The sequence below is a fragment of the Aspergillus caelatus genome, assembly GCF_009193585.1.
Source record: "Aspergillus caelatus strain CBS 763.97 unplaced genomic scaffold BDV27scaffold_23, whole genome shotgun sequence".
Taxonomy (NCBI): Eukaryota; Fungi; Ascomycota; class Eurotiomycetes; order Eurotiales; family Aspergillaceae; genus Aspergillus; species Aspergillus caelatus.
The window spans coordinates 88,085-108,844 of NW_022475286.1; the positions used below are offsets into that span (position 1 = coordinate 88,085).

Genomic DNA, 20,760 nt, shown 5'->3' on the forward strand with positions numbered 1-20,760 from the left:
GTATATCTGTATAGCTCCACCGTCAACCCACCGTCCTCGAAGTTTATCATCCTGTAAAGTAAATCCTTCTCGCGCTCTTGGGACCAAAATCAAGAGTTGGCCAGTTCATAGAATAGGATATAATCCTTAATTATATTATTTGGCACAGGCCAAGAATGAAGATTTGCTAGCCGAGCCACTGGATAACTGAAATTTGGTGAGTTTCGACTGGGGCAAGAGAGTGGGGATTGCCGGATATTGGCGGCCCCTCAAGAAAAATTTTCCCTTTTCCCCTTTTCTCTCCCTAACTAACGAAGTCTTTCTTCTTCCCTCAGGGTCTCAACTTCACTAAGATGAGTCTTACTCGAAAGGAAAGGATATCCACATAAACCCCCCCCGGCACAGGGTTGATGACCTGGATTGTGCCGTCACCATTCAGGGGGAGTGGCGAACCAAATGCCGCCTAATCTTTGAATCACAAGAAAAATTAAAAATAGAAATAAATTACATACGTTTGGAACCAGTGGCACAAGTGGACTCCTAAAGAATGGCATTCTTCCCTCCTCGCGTGCTTGACGTTCAACTGCCTACTGGGTTGAGTCATATCACTTCTATTTAACACGTACCATGGTGTAACATCTGCAGAAAACTGACTTGTGGTGTGCCTCGATAATGTTGAGCTCGCCATGAGTTTGAAGCCCTACGAAGTGGACCTTGACGAGGTGTCTCTTAAATCATACAGACGAAGTAGCCTGATCATAGCAAATTAGCATCTTGCCCCTGTGGTCATCATGATGGTGTTCTCAAGATCACAGCGAAGGTCAGCATTGACGTCAGAAACCGTTTCCTTTCATGATTTCAGGACGATCAACGAACTCATTGGACAAGAAGCTAGATGCAGTGGAACGTAATGTCAAAGGCACTGCACTACAGAGCAACCAAATCGACCGGCGCGTGGGCTACTATTCAAAACACCCTGTGATTGACCAGGTAGAGCTCCATATCTTGTCAAAATGGCTCCACTTCTCGCGGAAAATCTCCACCACTTCATTGTCAAAAGCTTGTTGAAGTACTCGGCGAGCGCTAGAACGCTGTTCATTGCCTATCATGGAGTAGCTCACTGGTTCAGTTTTCTGGAGATTTCTCTGCGCTCATTGGAAAAAAAAAATCCTCTTGTTATCCTTATATCTCTCCCTTGCATTCAATTCCACCATTCCAGAACTCCCTTCTGCTCGTGCTGCTGTCCTCGCGATTCGACGAGCCTTAGCGATACAGCAAGGTACTGACTTACGTGGGAATGCGCGATCATGGACGAAGGCAGCCCCAGACGCCCCCGAGCTAGGGTGAGTTCCATCAGCGATTGGACCAAAACATCTCTCAGTGCTCACGGCTTCTTGCTAATACCGAATGGCGGTTGATGTAGTCAGAAGCGACCAGCCAGAGTAGAATGGAAATCAACAGGGAGATGTCGCCAACATCACTTAGACGCGGCGTGAGTGATTCTGCCAACTATAGCTCTCCCACTCGTGTCACGTCAGGAGTGGACACCTCAAGAGATGTAGAACCTGACGGGATCCGACGCCGCAGTACTGTCCGCTCAGCGCGGACCGGCAGTTTGGCCCAGCGAACGACCCTAGCGGAGCGCACGCAGGGACAGTTCACCATGGGGGGTCCAGAGGACGGCCCCCAGCTACGGCAGGCACATGAACCCTTTGTCCAGCCGGGCTATTCACATCTGAACCCCTCCTATGAACAGCCCGCAAATGCAAAGCCCGTCTGGTCTCTCGCAAAGCCCCTGCCGCGTGTGGTGCGGGCGGGCATGGTCCCTACGAAGGAAGAGCTGCTCGATGCGAGGCTGCAGCCAGAACGTCCGGCCGAAAACTCGCAGAAGCTTGGGCTGGATGTGGATCCGAATGACTTGGAGCAAGGCCAAATTCCTAAAATGGCGGATCCCCGGAAAATGGCCGCGCAGGTGGAGGACGCTCGCCTTCAGCGCGAAAACAACTTTGTCAATAAGGTCCTCACCGGAGAGGTTGTCTCCTCGCGCATATCACGGACTTCCTCTACCCGCCGACGTCGCCCGTCAGTCCGGATTGATGCCTCGAGCGATCAGCTTTCTACCGTCCCAGAAGGGCCGAGTGCAGTCCCGAGCATAGCTTCCGTTCAGGCTGGAGAAGGCCTGCCGCATGGGAGTGATGAACCCCTTGAGACCGTGCCGGAGCAGCCGGAAGTGCAGACTGCCGCGGCGGATGCCCTGCCCGACCTTTCGGCTCTGCATGAATCAACCCTCCCGGACGATCTGCATCCACTAGTGCAGGAGCTGGTGGAAGACGAAGTACACAACAATCATACAACCTGGTCCGTTATTCGCACTCACCATCGTGAGGCGCTAGCTGAATCCCTGGCGGTATTTGTCCAGCTGACCATTGGCTTCTGTGCTGATATATCTGTCACCGTCGCCGATGCCGGGAATCCCAATACAACTGCGTGGGCGTGGGGCTTTGCTACCATGATGGCGATCTATATCTCCGGTGGTGTCTCGGGTGCTCATCTCAACCCGAGTATAACGATTATGTTATGGTTTTATCGTGGCTTCCCCAAGCGTAAGATGCCGGAATATTTTCTGGCGCAATTCGTGGGGGCTTTTGTTGCGGCACTGACTGCCTACGGGGTGTACTACCAATCAATTCATCAGTACCTCCTTACCCACCAAGATACGGGGATCGTGACCAGCTTCGTGACCGGCCAGCGTCAATCATGGATCGACCCAGCAACCGCCTTCTTCACGGAATTTCTCGGGACGGCCCTCACGGCCACAACCATCCTGGCCTTGGGTGACGATCAGAATGCACCGCCTGGGGCGGGCATGAACTCGCTGATCGTTGGGCTGATGGTGTATGTGCTGTCGAATACTTTCTCCTACCAGACAGGGGCTGCATTCAACCCCAGTCGAGACTTCGGGCCACGCCTGGCTCTTCTCGCTCTCGGTTATGGGTCCAATCTTTTCACGAACCCTTACTGGTTTTACGGGCCATGGGCCGGCTCTCTATGCGGTGCTCTGATCGGTGCGTTCCTGTACGATTTCATGATCTTTACTGGTGGTGAGTCGCCAGTGAACTACCCTTGGGAACGTACTCAACGCTCGCTGCGGAAGAGCCGTACCAAATGGAAAAGGCGATTACGCTTTGACCGTCGACGACGCGGCATCCCCGACAAGGTGGTTGCTTAATGTAGCTAATTGAAGGGCGGATCGAGTCATTGAACCCTGCGTGGAGGTTTCTTTTCTTTCCTTTTTGAACCGATGGGTTATCTCTAGAATCTCATTTATTTCGCGCTGGTCGTTATTTTCTACTGTATATAGACCATCTAGAGTGATATAGAACGCTAAATGAACAATTCCTATTCATATATCTCACTCGAGTTCCGACATGGACCGGGTAACCCAATTGGGAAACCCGAGTCACATGGCCTCAGCTGACCCCACGTGGGTGTGTGGAAACCCAAGATCGAGCGGCATCGTCGGATTAAATTGATTCCTCCACCACTCCACAGCCATCCAATGCGCGTCCCTGGACGCGTACCGACGTTATTGAACCGGTTCTCGCGTGTTATTTACCTCGGCTTCCAAAAAAGCTCCAAATCACATCCGTAATGCCACCCAAGGCACACCCAATAGCCGAACCATCCGATCTCCCAATTCACCCCTTTAGATCAGCCGCTGAATTTGAACATTTTCTGGAGCGGGAGCATTCCACATCTCCAGGGATCTACGTGAAACTGGCCAAGAAGTCTTCCGGTATTCCATCTGTGTCTCGCGATGAAGCTGTGGAGACGGCGTTATGTTTCGGATGGATCGATGGTCGTGCGCATGCGTATGATGAGGACTGGTGGCTGGTACGATATACCCCACGACGTGCAAAGAGCATCTGGTCCAAGAAGAACGTGATGACCGTAGAATTATTGTTAAACGCCGGTCGTATGCGGCCAGCCGGGTTGGCCGTGGTGGAAGCTGCACAGGCGGACGGTCGCTGGGCTCGTGCATACGATGGCCCCGCCACTATCACGGTGCCGCACGATCTAGCAGCTGCACTGACACAGACGCCAGAAGCCGCAACTTTCTTTGAAGGGTTGAATCGGTCAGACAGGTACTCGGTCTTGGTTCAACTTCAGTGGGCTGCTCCGCAGCGCCGAGCGAAGCGCATCGGGACATTGGTCCAAATGCTAGCAGAGGGTAAAACGCCAGGAGTGTCAGTCAAGTCAGCCAAAGCGAGTAAACGGAAATCTGTGGATAGGAACCACGACCAGGATGGACGTCGGAAAACATCGAAAAAGACCTGACCCGACGCCTAGTCTACGAGATCGATAGAAAAGCCAACATGAGGCTTCATATCAACCCAACGCAGGGTACTAATATAAATGCTATGCAGTGATTTGGGAAGCATAGATCACTAGAATGCGCTGGCATCATCCCCTTTGGCCATGACCAGGTTGCTAGACTTGTGAGGGCGGGAAGGTCTCGATTCACCTTTGTCAGCTTAATGAGATGATGATGTTAGTACCAATTCTGGGGCTGCATATAATATGCGAAGAATATAAAGCAACGTCTGGGTTCCAATAGATGCATTCAGTACAAGGATACCTAGATGTCACAAGCAAGCAGCTACCGAAGTGTAACTTGGTCTGATAGTTCCACAGTGCCCCTTCAGCATGTGTGTATCCCCGAATAATCACCCCCATCAATGTAGATCTTCTAGGAATCTCCATGTTGATTGACACTCGTTTATCCTGTACGGTGGAGGGCGGCGTCTAGTAGAAAACGAAAACAGATTTGTTGAGGCCCTCGTAAGTCCCAACAGCAAGAGAGGCACCGTATGAGATCGACAGAGACATACACGAGGTTGATATTGTCGGCGCCACCGATACAAATCGAACCGTCGGCAAGCTACCGATCGACGCTTTTCGGGACCCTCCCGAGGTATCGGGAGGCGCCGACGTTTCTGCAGAGGCAGAAGGATTATCTTGCGGTACTAGACTAGAATGCAATTTGCCAGAAATAGAAACTATCTACAAGCACTCTCCACCTGGGGCACTTAAAGCTTGGGGTTAACCAATCAACCACAGAGATATGATGGGCCCTGACATGACCTGATGCGTGAAAGAGGTACCATGCATTTCTCCTGAGAGGTCGTGTAGCACCTCGAACTTTTTTTTGTTCGCTATACCTGGCTGCCTGGAAAACTACTGTCTTCCTATTCGAGTATACTATGAAGTTTACACTGTCACCTGTCATCTCAAGGGAGTTCCCTCTGAAATAACAGGATTGGGACCCTGGCGAGGTATTGTGTAGGATGTCATCTTAATATTCTATCTGATAAATAAGAATACGGGACAAGAGAGAGCAGCCTCGGGAGCGGGAGTCTTGCAGGATTCAGGGTTACATCGCCTCGTTGGACTGGAGCTGATGATCTGATACATCTGGACCGGGCCATTTCTATTGACACCCAATTATCCGACTCGTGCTCGTCGGCCATCCGGGTCAGTGAGTTAGTCTAAACGGCCAAGCGCCGTTTTGCACGAATAATGACTTTAATTCCATCATTTGTATGAATTATACTAGGTAAAGCTTGGTGTAGAGTTGTGTATGTTCCGAGCCATTCCTTCAGGGAAATCCTTAGATGAAAACTTTGAAGTGCACATCAATGGGGTCACTTCACGGCTGGAAGGCCACCGACCACCCCCGAGCTATAACGGGGTTACATTGCAATGCGTCGATCGCTTTGGGGGCGATACTTTGCAGTAATGATGTTCATTGCTCCAAAGATCATATGTTCGACGGGTTAGAAGATGTATAAAGACCAGCACATTTCTTGTAGGATGACCATCAAAACAACAGGCCAAACTTCTCAGCTCCAAGTTATCATCAATCAATCTGCTTTTCCTTTCACATAATGCGTCTCTCCGAGATCCTCGCTGTTGCTCTGGTCACTGGTGCCACTGCATATGATCTGCCGGACAACTTGAAGCAGATCTATGAAAAGCATAAGGTACATCCCATCCACCGGTATCATCCCCTACATGCTGGGATATAGTATCTAATACATTGTATGTGTTCAGGGAAAATGTTCAAAGGTATATGAAAAAGGATTCACCAACGGCGACCACAGCGATGGCAAGTCCTTTGAATACTGTGGTGATATCGAGGGTGCAATTTTCATGCACTCCTCGGCCAAGGGCGGCCAGTATACCAACATGGATGTTGACTGCGACGGAGCCAACAACTCTGCGGGAAAATGCTCCAATGATCCATCTGGTCAGGGCGTGACCGCTTTCAAGGATGATGTGAAGAAGTTCGGAATTCCCGACCTCGATGCCAATCTTCATCCATACATTGTGTTTGGAAATGAGGAACACTCTCCCAAGTTCAAGCCTCAAGACTACGGAATGGAGCCCTTGAGTGTCATGGCTGTTGTGTGCAATGGCAAGCTGGTAAGTAGATTGCCCTGAATAAGAGATGTTGTCGGCTAATTTGAGCTATTCAGCACTACGGTATCTGGGGTGACACCAACGGGGGCACTTCCACTGGCGAGGCTTCCCTTTCTATGGCGGAACTTTGCTTCCCCGAGGAGAAGCCCGATGGCGATCACGGCCACGATGACAACGATGTCCTCTATATCGGATTCACCAGCAAGGATGCTGTACCTGGGAAGAGTGCCAACTGGAAGGCCAAGAAGACCGAGGACTTCGAGGACAGCATCAAGTCGATCGGTGACAAGCTGGTTGCCGGCCTCAAGGCTTAAGAGGTAGATTATGAGACTTGTACAAACGCACAGCTGACGTGCGGATCAGCCCATGGTGCTGTACATTATGTATAAGTAGATGAGTCCCTAGTAGGAGTGGTGTGTAATTAAGCCGAGTCAAATAATAGTACTTGATAGTAATATCCCTATACATCGCAACTAGAGGATACCATGGGATTACTCTCCACCAGCCCTTCCAAGACCTAGAATACCCTGTGGCAGGCCACGATGCCTTTTAAGTTGAAGCGGGTGACGCTTCATCTTGCACAAGGCTTGGTGGCGCAATTTTAGATACCATGTTCCGCCCGTCATCCAAAATCTTTCCAATTTGGTCCAAGTCGTTATCCCACTTACTGCCCTCGTCCGTAACTTCTAGCGGATCCTTATTCAGTTGCTCCGCATCAACGTGAACATCGTCGCCTAATGTCATCTGTCCTCGTGCGATAGGCGCACGGAGTTCGTCAAGCAATCCCGGGCCTTTGGCAATAGCCGGGTTGGGATCCTCATATATCTTGACCTTAAAGGTCCTTCCCTTCTGGAAGAAAAAGTCCTTGCTCTTGTAAACAGCATTTTGGTTGTCTTGTGGGAAGGGATGCATCGTTTCCTCGCGGAACTCAGTTAAAGTAAGGATCAGACCTTCTCCTTTGCCCAGTCGAGTGGACACTTTATCGGAAAGTTCATCACCTAGTTTGAGTTCGACGTCGCACGCAGACAGATTCACGTTAGGTGCCTGCAGCAGCATATGTGAGATATGAAACTGTTCCTCAGAGCCGTATAAATAGAACGGCATAACATGTCGTGGATAGTGGTCGTCACGATTAGCGGAGTTCAAAGGACGACTTTTAACAATCCGGATCATGTCTACCTTGCATGGAATTCGGTCACTAGGAGCGTTATGTCCGCGGAGCTTGATATGACCGGCTATCTCAGGGGTTTCACCCTTCTCGATTCTCTTGATCAACCCCTCTATATTCTGGGTGGCATCGGACGTGAATACAAAATCGCACTCATTATAACTTTTCTTCTTGTCAGTGTAGGTCTTTTTGACATTTTCCTCCAGCTTAGCGGCCAAAATTATCTGTTGGCGTTGAGTGGCGGCATGGAAACTCGTCTGGAAATCCAGGAAGACTTCATCGGTTCCCCGGAGAAGAAACTCGATATTTTTATCTTGGAGACTGTTTCGCTTGCGGCACCACCTCACTTCGTCAATAATTATATCCTCAAATAGTCCCATTATCTTGTTTATGAAGCCTTGGTCCGTGGGGAAGGGGCTCATCACGACGTTTCGTAGGACCCAGAGATCCTGAGCGCAGGGAGTCAGTCCGAGGCGCGACATGAAATTCTGGGCGCACTGGCCGTACAAAGCTGGCTCGAACTGTGTTGAAGTCAGGAAGAGTGGTACCTCATTCGGGTTCCCTCTGGTTGTGGTAATGGACAATCGGTTCACCACCCGCCTCATCAGGTAGTTAGCCTCTTCCAATTCCGTATTGAGCTGACCATCCTCCCGATACCAGTTGATCGCGAAGGCGTTGATATTAAGATCTGAGCCGAGCTTCCGCAGCCAGTCCATGGACTTCTCATTTGCACTGACTTGGGCATTGTCCTTGTCGATCAGGTCCGTGTAGATCTTCCTGCGACGCTCTTCAGCCGTCTTGCTCAAGCTGTGAACGCCTTCCTCCTTCTCGACCGCCAACGGGTTGAAAGGAATGACAATATAGTGGCGGTGCCTATGAACCTTATTGTCATAGTCCAAATCCCTGAATTCCCAGGAATTTTCCTTGAAATCTTGCCTGATGTGCATGGCGGCGTACCAGGCCGATAGCTGAAAAAGTCAGAAACTGTGGTCCAAAATGAGTACCAAGGAGGGTCTTACCCGCGCACTGGTAAAGGCTGCCTCGCCCAGGAGACGACCGTATCCGGCCGGATTTAAGCCGATTGTCTGGTTAGACATCCAAGCCGCCATGGCTGCAGCACCAGGCTTGCTGCCCTCAACACCATACACTCCGATATTCTCCAGGGACCCCTGCGTCAGATATGGGCTGGTCCAGGTGACCAAAAACCGCATGCGACCATCCCGATAACACAAACTTCCAGCGGGATAGGGGATGTATCCCGCCTTATGAGGATCCACAGTGATGGTATCGGCCTCCTTGAGTGCAATCATATCTTTGAGGGTGTCCTCCCTCAGAGGTAGTGAAGGCACCTTATCCACCGCTGTGTCTCCGTCCCCTTCCTTAATGGGCACTTCTGAGTCCATCATGGGCCGGGGGATCATGCTGGCAAAGTAGCCACCCCAGGCAGCGTCGGCATGCACCAAAAACGATAGCCCCCTGTCCTGGAATCGCCGACGCATTTGCAGGATGTCATGCAGTCGGTCAACCCCACCTTCTTCTGTTGTTCCGATAACTGCCACTACGGCATATACGGCCTGACGTTCTTCAAGGCAGCGATTAAGCTCTCGCTCTAGTGCGTCAAGAGAAATGCGGCCCTCCATGTCGAGTTCCACGCCCTGCATGTTGGCGGACCCAATACCAGCAATTGCTGTCTAAGTTAGCAATCGATCTTACCAGTGGAGAAGAATATACACACCGCCGCCTTTAGGCCACGAGTAATGCCGTGTTTGAGCAAGGAAATACTTGGCGGGCTTCGTGATGCGGAACTCACGCTCCAATACGTCCTTGCCAGTCGTCTGGATGGTGAATGGCGTCAGGGCATCCTCTAAAAACTTAGGTGTGATACCAAACTGTCTATACAGAGTTTCTCCCATGCCCAGGATGACGTCAGGTTTGAGGTTTAGTAGTTCCCAGACGCCCAGGTCTTTGAATAGTTTCTCTTCTCCAACACAGGTTGTCACCTGGAATTCATTGGCTATGAAGCCAAGAGGCCCTTCCTTCATAGCCTGATACAGGGTGAGGGGGTAGAACTTGAGATTACGCGCTGCAGATGAGTACGTAAGAAGGATAGTAATGGTTATTATTTTTTTGGGAAGCTTACTTACCAACCCAAATAGATTCAAGATTGGCCACAGTTCCATCACAGGTAATGTGACCCCAGGAGAGAGGTAACTCCTTTTTATGCTCGTCTGTATTATAGCCAAACATTTCACACAGTTGCTTTCCCACTCTCAGCTCAACAACTGTGGTGAATGGACTTGCCTCAACGGCCACATTATTCGGGTTGTAAATCATAGTCATGAAATAACCAAGCAGACCTGGCATCGCCATGTCTGTGCACATGTGGCCCTGGTACCGGGGATGCCAGAAAGGAATCGAGTGCTTACCCAAAAGGTGAACAGCTTCTCCGACTGCCTTTTGGAAGTTGGCACTGATTGGTGCGAGCTTTTGTCGGACAGTATCAGGGATAAAATTTTCCTATTGGGGTTAATTGCCCACGTACACTCCAGCTTGCGGAAGGCGATAAATGAACCAAGGAAGAATAAGGGGAGGAGCAGTCATACCTTATCTTCAGGCTGGTACGCCTTACGAGTCTCTACAATACCGTCCAGGATGATCTTGATATTGTCTCTGAAATCCTGCATATTCTCGGACTTAGGTCCAATGAAGTAGGAACTGATGATATCATGGTTAGTGGCCTTATCTTGCCTTGGAGCTTCACCCATAGTGTCGTTTGTGTATTCTGTGATGGTTCTGCTGTTTCTATCCAGGTGAGAGATATGGTTGCTGTCTGTCAGAAAGTTCCTACATCCAAGTCGGCGTATTTATACTGCCGTCTCCCTATACTACGCTCCACCTCAGTGGAAGCCGGCCTATCCAGTTGTGCAGTTACCCCTCCTACCTCAGCAGCCTGGACTGGTTCTCTTTTATGCAAGAGAGTGAATGCAGGATTACCCTTTCAGCCGTGGGGCTTATACAGAAGGCAATGATCAGCCATTGTTCGGAGCTGAAAGGAAGTAGATATCATCCAATAGGTTTATGATGGCGATCATATTCTACAGAGACCAACACATAGGTTACCTGCAATGCATCTCACCACTCCCATCAGAAGCAATGCTTCATCATGAAACATTACTGTATTTTACTGCCGTAAAGGTGAGAGACCATTCAACACCGCGGTAGCTGCTTCCTACGGCTCCCACTCGCTTGACGGATACTAATGCAACGAAATGAGAACAGAGATGCAAGCACGTACAGGCAGGCAAATTCTGAAACCTTGCATGGTTGACAGACTGCCTCCGATTCGTCGATGAGGATACGGGTCTGACATTCTTGCTCAACCGGCCCGTCAAGACTGGAGTCGGGGGCGGCGGCTAGTGTGAAATTCATTTACACTATTAGTAATGACGTGTCGGTGGGCATATATGCATGCGCAATCTGGTACTTGATCTATCATCTTCAGGCCGCCAGTGTGGCCCAATTTGCAGCATATCGATTATGTCAATTCCCCACTTGTTGAGAACGGATGAAGCTATGTTGGTTATGATTGGCACCTGGAAGTATAGCGTACGGTCCTATCTTTACTATCGTGATTGAGAATATGTGCCAGACTCCTTCCCTATCATATTCTAAAGCGGAGTCAACATATGTCGATGGATTATCATAATTGTAGAAGTGAGGTAGATTATTTTAGATCTTGAATTGTGGATTATCACACCAGAAGATTATCTTAGATCCTCCAAAGATCAGCGGCGGGGTATCTACAGTCTGTCCGCCAGCCACTTCCGTGAAGACCCACCGTCCTGCAGGAAGTCACCAATGCAAGGCTTCATAGGTGGTCTACTGGGCCTGAACATAGAGTTGGCATAGGAGGGCATCCAATGACATGGATATATTCGGTGACGTCTGCTGTCCGAGTCAGGTTACTCGGAATGAACCAAGTCAAAGAGGCCCCCTTGGTCCCTCAGCTATCTTCTGTTGGGGTCAGTGGGTCCAAGGCACGATTAAAGTGCCAATTGGTGTTGTAGTCGAGTGGGACTGAAATCTTCTTCGCCAACAATGGCTGCTATCGTTACGCTGTCCACTGCTCGCTGTACACGCTATCGTGCTATGATGGGATTTGGTAGGAACTGCCACGTCAAGATCGGCAGTTGGCCAAGGAAAGCTACGAATACTATAGTGAACTCTTCTCTTTACTCAACCACCAGGAGATCACAAAGTCTACAAAACGTGTGATTGGTCGGCGCGTCTGAATAAGTATTGCGAGATTGACTAGCGGTCAAAGTCTTCGTAGACTTACTGGTAGGACGAACCTCAAGCAGACGGGGGGCGCGGAAGCGAGATGCAATGACCTTCGACGAAGCTATGGACACTGTCGGTAGAGGACCAATAGAGTATCACAGTAATGGCATTCCCATCTAGTAGAAACCTCGTCATTTTGCACCGTGAAAGAGGCGAACAACGGAGGAGACAGGGGCACTGAGATACTAGTGTGAGATCTGTGGATCGCGGTGTATTGCAAATTACGCTGTCAAGACTCGTATTGACACGGTTCCAGATATAAACATGATATAGACCTTTTTCTCAGACGGTATTTATTACTGTATCAGCCAAGATATTCCGAGATCCACTGATCGGCAGAATGGCCTTTAATTGTACGTGGGCGTGACAGTACAGGTATAAGATTCTTTCTTCCACCTCCTGGGGTGAACAATGGGATGCTGGTAAAGACTATTGTTTGAGTGATACCAAGCCCATCATGCGGTGGCATGCTTGTGTCAGGGACACCTGGTCTAACGGAGGGTAGAACCTGTAGATGGAGAGTCTGGTGAATCTTTGGCAAGCCTGGTATAAAAAGGAGCCCACCCAGATGTCCTGGGAAATCATGAGCATAGAGTCCCATGAAAGGGTTCAAATAAACCCAAACTGGCCTTCAAGGAGAATCTAAGACCTTTGATATTTAACAGGAGAAAGCCTTCTCCGAGGCCACGGTGCACGGCGGTTTACTGATATACTTCAGGTGATGTCGCCCAGCCGAGCCCGTATGGGGACCTTGTCATTTGTCAGTCCCCGTTCCATCATTGTTCGATCGATAGTCCTGGAACTGAAGTCATCCTCCTTTCTAATGCAATGTCTAAGTACGGAACTTGGGCTAAACCATGTTGCATTTGTCGTCCATTCTCTACCAATCTCAGCGTACCAGCATTTAGCAAGATTATTCCATCATCCCGGCTGAGATATATCAGTCATCTGGAGTGTTGAACCGACCTCAACATGGAATGCAGTATCCAATAATCACTGATATCTACAGTATGTTGGACATCGCAAGATATAGAAGGGGCTCGAGATGGATATTAACAGCGGCTATCATCATCCGGGGGCGAACCAGCAAGCAACACCTCCATTAAGCATATCATAAGCGGAGAAAGTGACAATCAGAAGCTCGATGGAGGTCAGTTGCAAACCGGATCGGACTCGTGCCAAAAGCTTATACCTGTACTCTGATCAGCAATCACCTGGCTCGGACCTTGGAAAACCCTTGTAGACCTTGTCCTCTGCCCTTTTCTCTTACGCTTGGACCGTGTAATGCGTTTCTCTGTTTCAGTCTTGACTATTGCGTCTTGTTGTGTCTGCTTCCCTCTCACGTGGGGTTAGCAGGGAGCAAACAACAGTCGCTACCGATTGCTGGGGAATTTACAATCCGACTGGGTGGACGAACTTAAGCGAAGTTTCCGATTTTTAACCAAGTAGATCTGGGCGTTTCGACTTGGGTTTGCTGGCTATTAATCTTCGGTCCGAGAGGCCCCAGTGGGGGAGGATCATCGAATAGTATTGGGGGATAAGGATGATCGCCTCCGTTTCGCCAGGCTCGGCACGCCGATCGCAACATCGATAAATTGCTTTTAAGGGTCATGATTGCCATTCAAGGAAATTCCGCCAACGATGGGTGCAGACTCAACCTTTACTTGAAACGCTTCATCTGAGACGCTTAGCATGTGCCATGACCTTGTCTCTCGGTCGCGCTGACATTCGCGGAGAGGTTGACACATAAATGATGCCGCGAGATGTGCCAGTTCCGGGGGGGAACAGAATAACCCCAATCGAACGTAAGAATGGGATCTCTATGCAGGCTGGTGGCTGTAAGTGCGTCGCTTTTCGCGGTCGCTACAGCCCAGATCAGGGTTCGTTTGAGCCCGTCCACTGTTAACGTCCTCTCTGAACCCGACTTTCACACTTGGACTATTGAAAACGAAAGTCAGAATGCGTCCATGACGGTTGACTCTCTCGATTTTACCTTGTCCGCCTCGTCCAATTCAGACTTAGAAGGCAACAGCTACAAATATCAGTATACCCGGCCCGTCTCCCATCTCGGAGAAAGAGTCGTCAACCAAGGGATTACCACCTCCAGTGATAACCCCGGACCCATTACGTTGACCATCCAAGGCCTGGAGTCAGGGGAGCACACTCTCTTGACCTGGCATAATGCTTGGGACTCTTTAGATTCCACTGCACTCATTTCTGTCTCGGTGGGCGGTGAAGATAAGGCTTCAGTATGTCGTTAGAAGCCAGATACAGCCGTATGAGCGCTTACATGATGTGTGGTTCTAGGACATCAAGCAGTCCATTCGAGTCGACAATATTTGGGAGGCCGCAACGTCTTATGTGACATTTACCGTAGACTCCGCCGATCAAGGGGTAGAAGTCGTATACACTCCCTCCGGCGCCGACGGACTTGTTTATCTCAATGGCTTCGAAATTGACACGCCCGCCTTGAAAGATCAAATCTCATTCCCTTCTCCACCGCATCGTGACGAGCACCTTGAGCTCGGCGATGAGGAGAGTATCACAGCAACCTGGAGAGCATCATCTTCTGGGGATTCAGTCACTTACAATGTCTATATGGGAAATTCGTCTGATGCCCTAAATGTTGTCAAAGAAGGGCTGAGCGAAACGCAGGTCGTCCTATCAGGTACAGTAACCTGCCCCAGTGCAATTTTCGACAAACTCTAACATAGCCAGGGCTAAACACAATGGACACTTTCTACTGGCGTGTTGATGTGGTCTCTGGGGAGAGTACATACACAGGTCGGACATTCATGTTTCGGCTCGCGCAATTGGCATTCCCGGGAGCCGAGGGATATGGGTGAGTTCTAACGCAGAGCTAAGGGAAGCGATAATGGTTCAAATAATAACATGGAACAGTCGCTTTGCTCGTGGTGGTCGCGGTGGTAAAGTTATCAAAGTCACCAGCCTGGAGGACAGCGAGGAGCCAGGGACACTGCGTTACGCGCTGGCCGTCGCGACTGGTCCCCGGATCGTCGTATTTGACGTGGGTGGAGTCATAACGATCGATTCACGTCTAACGGTGAGTGACAGCTATGTGACCGTGGCCGGTCAAACGGCACCTGGCAAGGGCATCGCCGTCCAAGGCCACCCATTAGGTCTCTCTGGTGCATCCGATGTGATCTTCAGGCATGTGCGGGTCAGACCTGGGACTAGCTCGAACGAAACGGTCGATGGCATGGGCATGGCGGGATCGAACTACTGTATTCTTGATCGCTGTTCAATGGTGAGCTTTTCATACCTTCAAGACCGTTGTGCCTAGGGAATAACCAAAGCCATAGGGATGGGCAATCGACGAATGCTTCTCGTCACGCACTGCCCATAACATCACCTTTCAGCGCAACATGATTTCAGAACCTCTCAACGTCGCTGGACACAAGAACTACCCTGCTGGGACAGCCCATGGGTATGCAGCAACCATTGGCGGCGATGTCGGTTCCTTCCACCACAACCTGATTAGCCATGCGGAAGGCCGGAGCTGGAGCATGGGTGGCGGTGTCGACGACAACTCGACCTTCGCTGGCCGCCTCGATATTCGAAATAACGTGGTGTACAACTTCGGTATGGCTGTCCGTTCTACCCCGTCTACCCTGGCTAATAACTCAGTAGGCTCTCGTGTCACCGATGGTGGTGCTAAGGAAGTGAACTTCGTTGGCAATCTGTACAAGCAGGGCCCTGCTAGTGAACTAACATATGATCTGAAAGCTACGGTGAGCGATCTGTGTTCGATTGATGCATTATGATATGACTAACCAGGGTGGGTGATACAGTACGAGGATAACCTGCCTGGAACCCAACAGTATCACTGTACTGGGAACTCAATGCCCGACGTATTTGACCAGGATTCCGTTCAATACCCACCTGGAGATGGTACAGGACAGACCTCTAAGATCGCCTGCTTTGCCGACGTCAGTATTGATCCGGCGCCTGAGTACCAAAAATTCTTCGATGAACCGTACGTCCTGGGTCTTTATTAAATTCCCCTTTTCTCTCCTTTCATTTTTCGATCACAACTGCTAATGAAAATCCTAACAATAGTTTCTTTCCCTCGTACATCGAAGAGCATACCTCTACAGAGGCGTACAAGCGTGTGCTCTCTGACAGTGGTGCGAGTCAGCCCGTGGTCGATGACCATGACAAGCGTATCATCCAGGAGACACTGAATGGAACCGCCACGTACAGCGGCTCGAAGACCGGAAAGCCCGGACTGATTGACAACGAAGCGGATGTAGGTGGACTCGAAGAATTCTCAACCACTACGCGGCCGACAAGCTGGGATGCGAACGACGATGGTATTGCCGATTGGTGGGACGGTTCCACTGGTGGAGATGGCTATACGACCATTGAAGGCTACATCAATTTTATGGCGGACCCACATGTGTTTGTGGCACCAGGAGCATCGGTCCAGTACGATTTGGCCGCTCTGGCTGGCGGATTTTCTAAACCAGCTTTCGAGGTATCCGGCGGGGAGTTAGGCTCAGTCTCTGCAGCAGATACAGTGGCAACGTACACTGCCGGTGACAAAGCTGGGGTAGACCGATTCAATGTGACCATTTCAGATGACGAGGGCAGTACATGGGAGAGGTCAGTGGGCGTCGCGATTTTTGAGGGCGCTGATTCTGTGGAATGATAGCAAAGCGAGGCTATCAAAGAAACTCGATGGTTTACAGTGATGCTCTACCGGACTTGTATCAACTGGTGTTTACAATCATAAGCAGCTATGTACAATTCAAGTATTCAAATGAACTTTCGTAAATTCAACGATGGTTATAAATAGTATCCAACCCTCTAGTCATCAGTGCAGCTTTATGGTGTAATGGTTTCCATTACTCAATCTAGTGGATGAGGCTTTCGATCGTCATGAAGTTGTTCCTCTCATAGTTCAGTTCTACCTCACTATCTAAAGATAACTATCTAAAGATATGCTCAGCATGTGACCTGAAGACATGTGACATATGGCGATTGTAAGTTAGATATTGGACTGCTGGACATCAAAGCCATATCTTAAAAAGGTCACCACTCTCTAATTAAAAGATCGCAACTTGCGACAAGTAAGCTGAGACAGGTTCTGAAATCATCCTGTTGCTTTGACCGGACATTGCTTCTCCCTTGGCAAATGTCGATAGTGGGTCGACGGAACTTGGGCTTGACTAGGTGCTAATCGAATCGACTTTACATGTTCAAAACAATGAACATTACATATCCTGGGGCATCCCATCTGATAGCGGAGGTCCGACATAAACTAAAAGAAGTTAGCAGAGGAATGCTCTCGTTTTGAGAAAGATGCTATACCTTTCCTTGCGTGAACTATATACCATAAAAAGGCCAACGTCGTGAAGCCTGCGAAGACCACCGACGCATAATTCATGGACACGGGTGTGACGGGCAAGGTGGAAGGCATACTGAATAGGACGAGCTCAAAGGCAATCCACGCTAGAGCGATAAGGTTCACCATCGTTCCTACCGCTCGCCCACAGTTCCATCTTGCTTTGGATACTTCGGAGCGCTTGTTGTAAAATAAGGAAATGCTGATTGGAATTGAATAGGTGATAGCCAGAGCGATCACACCAACCGAAACAAACGCAGTAAAGGCACTGCTACTGCCCAGGTTGATCAATCCCAAGAGCATTTGTACTACGGTCACCAGACCCAATGCCCATAATGGGACGCGGAGACGATCATCGACCCGAGAAAACAGCCTCGACATGGGGAGGGCCGTATCTCGAGCGAGGGCCCAAGTACAACGAGATGCGGCGTTGGTAATGCTGACGGAACAGAAAAACCCGACGACAAGAAGAAGAGAGACGAGACCGACGGCACCCGCCCGCGTCCCCATTACCACCTGAAACACATAGGGAATCGGTTGGCCGCTTGGTGCGTTGGTGATGTCGACCAGTCCGGGGAGAGTGACACAAAGAGGGATCACAAAGAAAAGGCCAGCGGTGCCACCGACGGGGATGCAGAGGGCCATGGCCTTGGGCACCTTGATCGCTGGTGCATGTACTTCCTCTGCCATCGAGGACACCATCCCGATCGCCGAGAAGACAAAGGCCGGGGGTAGCAGACCGATACAGAATGAAAAGTTTCCCCAGCCGGACAGGGAGGGATCATACAGCGCGAGTGCATCGGAGGGAGAGTGCCGGCCCGCTTTGGCGGAGACCGAGACTGCTACTAAAACTACCAGGATGCTCACCAGAGTCCAACCTGCACAAAGGGTGTCTACAAGGGGAAGAAAGCGGTTCCCGAAACCACATATCAAGAAGGCCAGGATACAGATGGCGTAGAGGACCAGAAGGAGCTGCCAATCAGTGGCTTCCCAGCTGGAATAGATTGACACCGTGGCCACTAGGAGTTGCGCAAATGCGAAATTGACCCCGAGGGTGATGGTCCAGTTCCCGATCAACCACACCCACGCTGTCATGAATGACAGGAGCTTAGCATGTTTCCCGGATAGCTGGAAGGACCAGTAGTAAGGACCGGCGGAGGTGGGATATCGAGAGGCTAATTCGGCGAGCGACATGGCCACGCACTGATCCATGAGGCAGACCACAATCCAGCCGACAAAGATTGAGAGCTGACCACCGCCATAGATGGCTTGCATGAGTGCACCACTTTCAGCGAAGGGAATTCCCGCAATCGACAGCGATTGGAACAGGAGAGTAAACAGCGAGCGGTTTCGACGGAGTTCCGAGGGGATATACCCCAGCTCCCCAAGCGCTTGATCCGGGTCATCTTGGAGCTCCTCCAAGGGTTTCTCTAGGTAGGTCTTATCGGACATTTTAGGGTCACGATCATGAAGAATACAACATGAGCATCATGCTCACGGACTCTGGGGGCAATACATATCGGATACATATATATCGCAAGTGCCGTAGGGGTATGTAAGGGCCAGGTCACACACTCCTTCTCGTTCTTGCCTATCAAATCCGCTGTCCCTGTCATTGGTCCATCCGGGGGCCAGATACCAATACATTGTCGAGAATAATGTACAAAGACGTCACTTGCAGATTCGCATAGTTTGGGGAGGCGGTAAATATTGCGCGATTAGGTCAAGAACTTAAGATAGCGTCGCGAAAACGCGGGGAGAGCTTCGCATCCGAGCTTCCCGATCTGCACTCCGCAAGGAATAGAGCCTCGCCTAAACCCTTTGGGGGAATGTTAACCTTGCAAACTTTGGAATCTCCCCTCATTGTCTCCACTTCTGCACCACTATCGGCTCCTTGCGATTGGATAAGATCAGCCCAGTTGCGATTGGATACGTCACCAAAACTTCGACATCCAGTGTCATGGTTGAACACGAGCTTGGCGAATATACATTATAACCGGCCTAGTACTTAATGTTCGCACTGCCCAACAAGAGAAGAAAGAGAAGACAGTGCTCCATCAGTCGTCGTTGTATAAATAAACCTAGAAAACATGTAGTACGCAACATAGCCCAAGCAAAGAAAGTTGAACTGCATCTCAGGCAAAGGTGGAAATATGACTGGCCTACTGACTGAGGGACGGTTAAACAGTCTGGATTGTGTAAAAGAGTCAAAACTTGGGAATTCTGACCGCGTGAGTGAACCTTTCTACGGGCAGGTACGTTGCAAAGATGAACTGTGTAATTCTTCGACGTTATAAAGTCTTGAAGTCTAATGCCATGGTTTTGCTCACTGAGAAGTATCAGGGCACTCTTCCAAGAAGTCTTGGTATGTTCGTGGAGGGTGTCCGGTCCATTCCTCAACAACTGTATTTAACGCAGGCTCGTATCTACAAGAGTTATACATCTGGGAGAGTGTAGTAAGTGTGTCGGCTAGGAATTCTCCCATTCCAGCTTTCATGAATCGTTCCTTGGCCTCAGAGTAGGAAACCAGATGGTATCGGATCTCCCGGCCAAGGTGTCTGGAGATCAGTCTTGCACAATCCGCATACGAGAGTGGCTCGGGGCCGTGAATGACTAAAGTCTCACCGCGATGTTGGGCATGGGCGACAACAGCGGCTGCAACCTCGACAACGTCCCGTACATCTAGCATGAATATACCAGCTTCTGATGTGACGGAAGAGGTCATGGTACTGTTGCGACCAATCTCCTCAGCGAAAGCCATGCTTGTGGTCTGCATAAATGTGTGTGGCTCCAAGATGGTATACGGTATTCCACTGGCAGCAAGGTAAACTTCTATGGCGTGATGCTGCCGACTAAGCAACAAGGGCGAGTCTTCTGCGGCTGTCCAGGCGGATAATTGGGTAATGCCGTTTACGCTTGCGTCTTTCGCCAGGTCGATGATATGGTTCTGGACTTCAAGCTACTCTTCAGACGGTGCCATTAACAGGAATAGCTGGTCCAAGCCCGTGAGAAATGTGTGGAGGCCGACATCGTTGGTGTAGTCTCCAATTTGGACCTCAACATGAGGGAGAGCAAGCTGCGTTGCCGCTTTAGAGTGGTGAACAAGCGCACGAGTTGCATGTTCTTGACCGCTCAGCTTCGATACCAGTAGGCTGCTAATCGTACCAGAGGCTCCAAGAACGCCGATCATGGTTTGATGGTGTTTAGAAGCCGTTGCAGGAGTTGAATGGAAGGAAGATTTGATGCTGGTGAGCTACCGTTGGAAACTTGAAAAGAATTAGGCAGAGGGCGAGATCGGTATCAGATTCATGTAGACTGAGAAGGATTGCGAGCATCATGAGGCATAATCTTCGTTCTTATACATTTGGAGAACCAAGGTACAATCTAGGCATTACAGTTCGATGGCATGACCAGCAGGGTC

The 20,760-nt window shown here is 50.0% G+C and overlaps 7 protein-coding genes across 7 annotated transcripts; 4 read left to right on the forward strand and 3 right to left on the reverse strand.

The window, feature by feature from the left end:
- The first annotated feature begins 611 nt into the window (after positions 1-611).
- BDV27DRAFT_122432 (MIP/aquaporin family protein) lies at positions 612-3,365 on the forward strand. Its single transcript, XM_032065627.1, has 2 exons — positions 612-1,322; positions 1,403-3,365. The coding sequence occupies exons 1-2, from the start codon at positions 1,287-1,289 to the stop codon at positions 3,206-3,208; spliced, it is 1,842 nt and encodes a 613-aa protein (XP_031931443.1). The 5' UTR covers positions 612-1,286; the 3' UTR covers positions 3,209-3,365.
- Positions 3,366-3,526: 161 nt separating this feature from the next.
- BDV27DRAFT_122433 (YdeI/OmpD-associated family protein) lies at positions 3,527-4,613 on the forward strand. Its single transcript, XM_032065628.1, has one exon. The coding sequence runs from the start codon at positions 3,631-3,633 to the stop codon at positions 4,315-4,317; it is 687 nt and encodes a 228-aa protein (XP_031931444.1). The 5' UTR covers positions 3,527-3,630; the 3' UTR covers positions 4,318-4,613.
- A 1,265-nt stretch (positions 4,614-5,878) lies between these two features.
- BDV27DRAFT_122434 (glycoside hydrolase family 75 protein) lies at positions 5,879-6,884 on the forward strand. The gene is made up of 3 exons (XM_032065629.1): positions 5,879-6,023; positions 6,094-6,465; positions 6,519-6,884. The coding sequence occupies exons 1-3, from the start codon at positions 5,928-5,930 to the stop codon at positions 6,774-6,776; spliced, it is 726 nt and encodes a 241-aa protein (XP_031931445.1). The 5' UTR covers positions 5,879-5,927; the 3' UTR covers positions 6,777-6,884.
- Positions 6,885-7,011: 127 nt separating this feature from the next.
- On the reverse strand, positions 7,012-10,395 carry BDV27DRAFT_154071 (pyridoxal phosphate-dependent decarboxylase family protein; the record flags this gene model as incomplete). Its single annotated transcript, XM_032071900.1, has 5 exons — positions 7,012-8,598; positions 8,650-9,317; positions 9,366-9,713; positions 9,775-10,147; positions 10,234-10,395. The coding sequence occupies 5 exons, from the start codon at positions 10,393-10,395 to the stop codon at positions 7,012-7,014; spliced, it is 3,138 nt and encodes a 1,045-aa protein (XP_031931446.1).
- A 3,387-nt stretch (positions 10,396-13,782) lies between these two features.
- On the forward strand, positions 13,783-16,643 carry BDV27DRAFT_168116 (pectin lyase fold/virulence factor; the record flags this gene model as incomplete). Its single annotated transcript, XM_032074684.1, has 8 exons — positions 13,783-14,220; positions 14,279-14,639; positions 14,690-14,813; positions 14,873-15,239; positions 15,295-15,574; positions 15,623-15,723; positions 15,784-15,968; positions 16,052-16,643. 8 exons carry the CDS (start codon positions 13,783-13,785, stop codon positions 16,641-16,643), a joined length of 2,448 nt encoding a protein of 815 aa, XP_031931447.1.
- A 565-nt stretch (positions 16,644-17,208) lies between these two features.
- Positions 17,209-18,791, reverse strand: BDV27DRAFT_154073 (putative amino acid permease; the record flags this gene model as incomplete). The annotated part of the gene is made up of 2 exons (XM_032071901.1): positions 17,209-17,255; positions 17,306-18,791. 2 exons carry the CDS (start codon positions 18,789-18,791, stop codon positions 17,209-17,211), a joined length of 1,533 nt encoding a protein of 510 aa, XP_031931448.1.
- An 874-nt stretch (positions 18,792-19,665) lies between these two features.
- Positions 19,666-20,529, reverse strand: BDV27DRAFT_154074 (uncharacterized protein; the record flags this gene model as incomplete). Its single annotated transcript, XM_032071902.1, has 2 exons — positions 19,666-20,298; positions 20,368-20,529. 2 exons carry the CDS (start codon positions 20,527-20,529, stop codon positions 19,666-19,668), a joined length of 795 nt encoding a protein of 264 aa, XP_031931449.1.
- Positions 20,530-20,760: the final 231 nt, after the last annotated feature.

What these genes read in the sequence shown, in the direction of transcription:
- BDV27DRAFT_122434 (XM_032065629.1), top strand. Translation starts at nt 5,928, where the DNA reads ATGCGTCTCTCCGAGATCCTCGCTGTTGCTCTGGTCACTGGTGCCACT. An exon ending in AGATCTATGAAAAGCATAAG is followed by an intron (nt 6,024 to 6,093) that starts GTACATCCCATC and finishes GTATGTGTTCAG; the next exon opens with GGAAAATGTTCAAAGGTATA. An exon ending in TTGTGTGCAATGGCAAGCTG is followed by an intron (nt 6,466 to 6,518) that starts GTAAGTAGATTG and finishes TGAGCTATTCAG; the next exon opens with CACTACGGTATCTGGGGTGA.
- BDV27DRAFT_122433 (XM_032065628.1), top strand. Translation starts at nt 3,631, where the DNA reads ATGCCACCCAAGGCACACCCAATAGCCGAACCATCCGATCTCCCAATT.
- BDV27DRAFT_122432 (XM_032065627.1), top strand. Translation starts at nt 1,287, where the DNA reads ATGGACGAAGGCAGCCCCAGACGCCCCCGAGCTAGG. An exon ending in CCAGACGCCCCCGAGCTAGG is followed by an intron (nt 1,323 to 1,402) that starts GTGAGTTCCATC and finishes CGGTTGATGTAG; the next exon opens with TCAGAAGCGACCAGCCAGAG.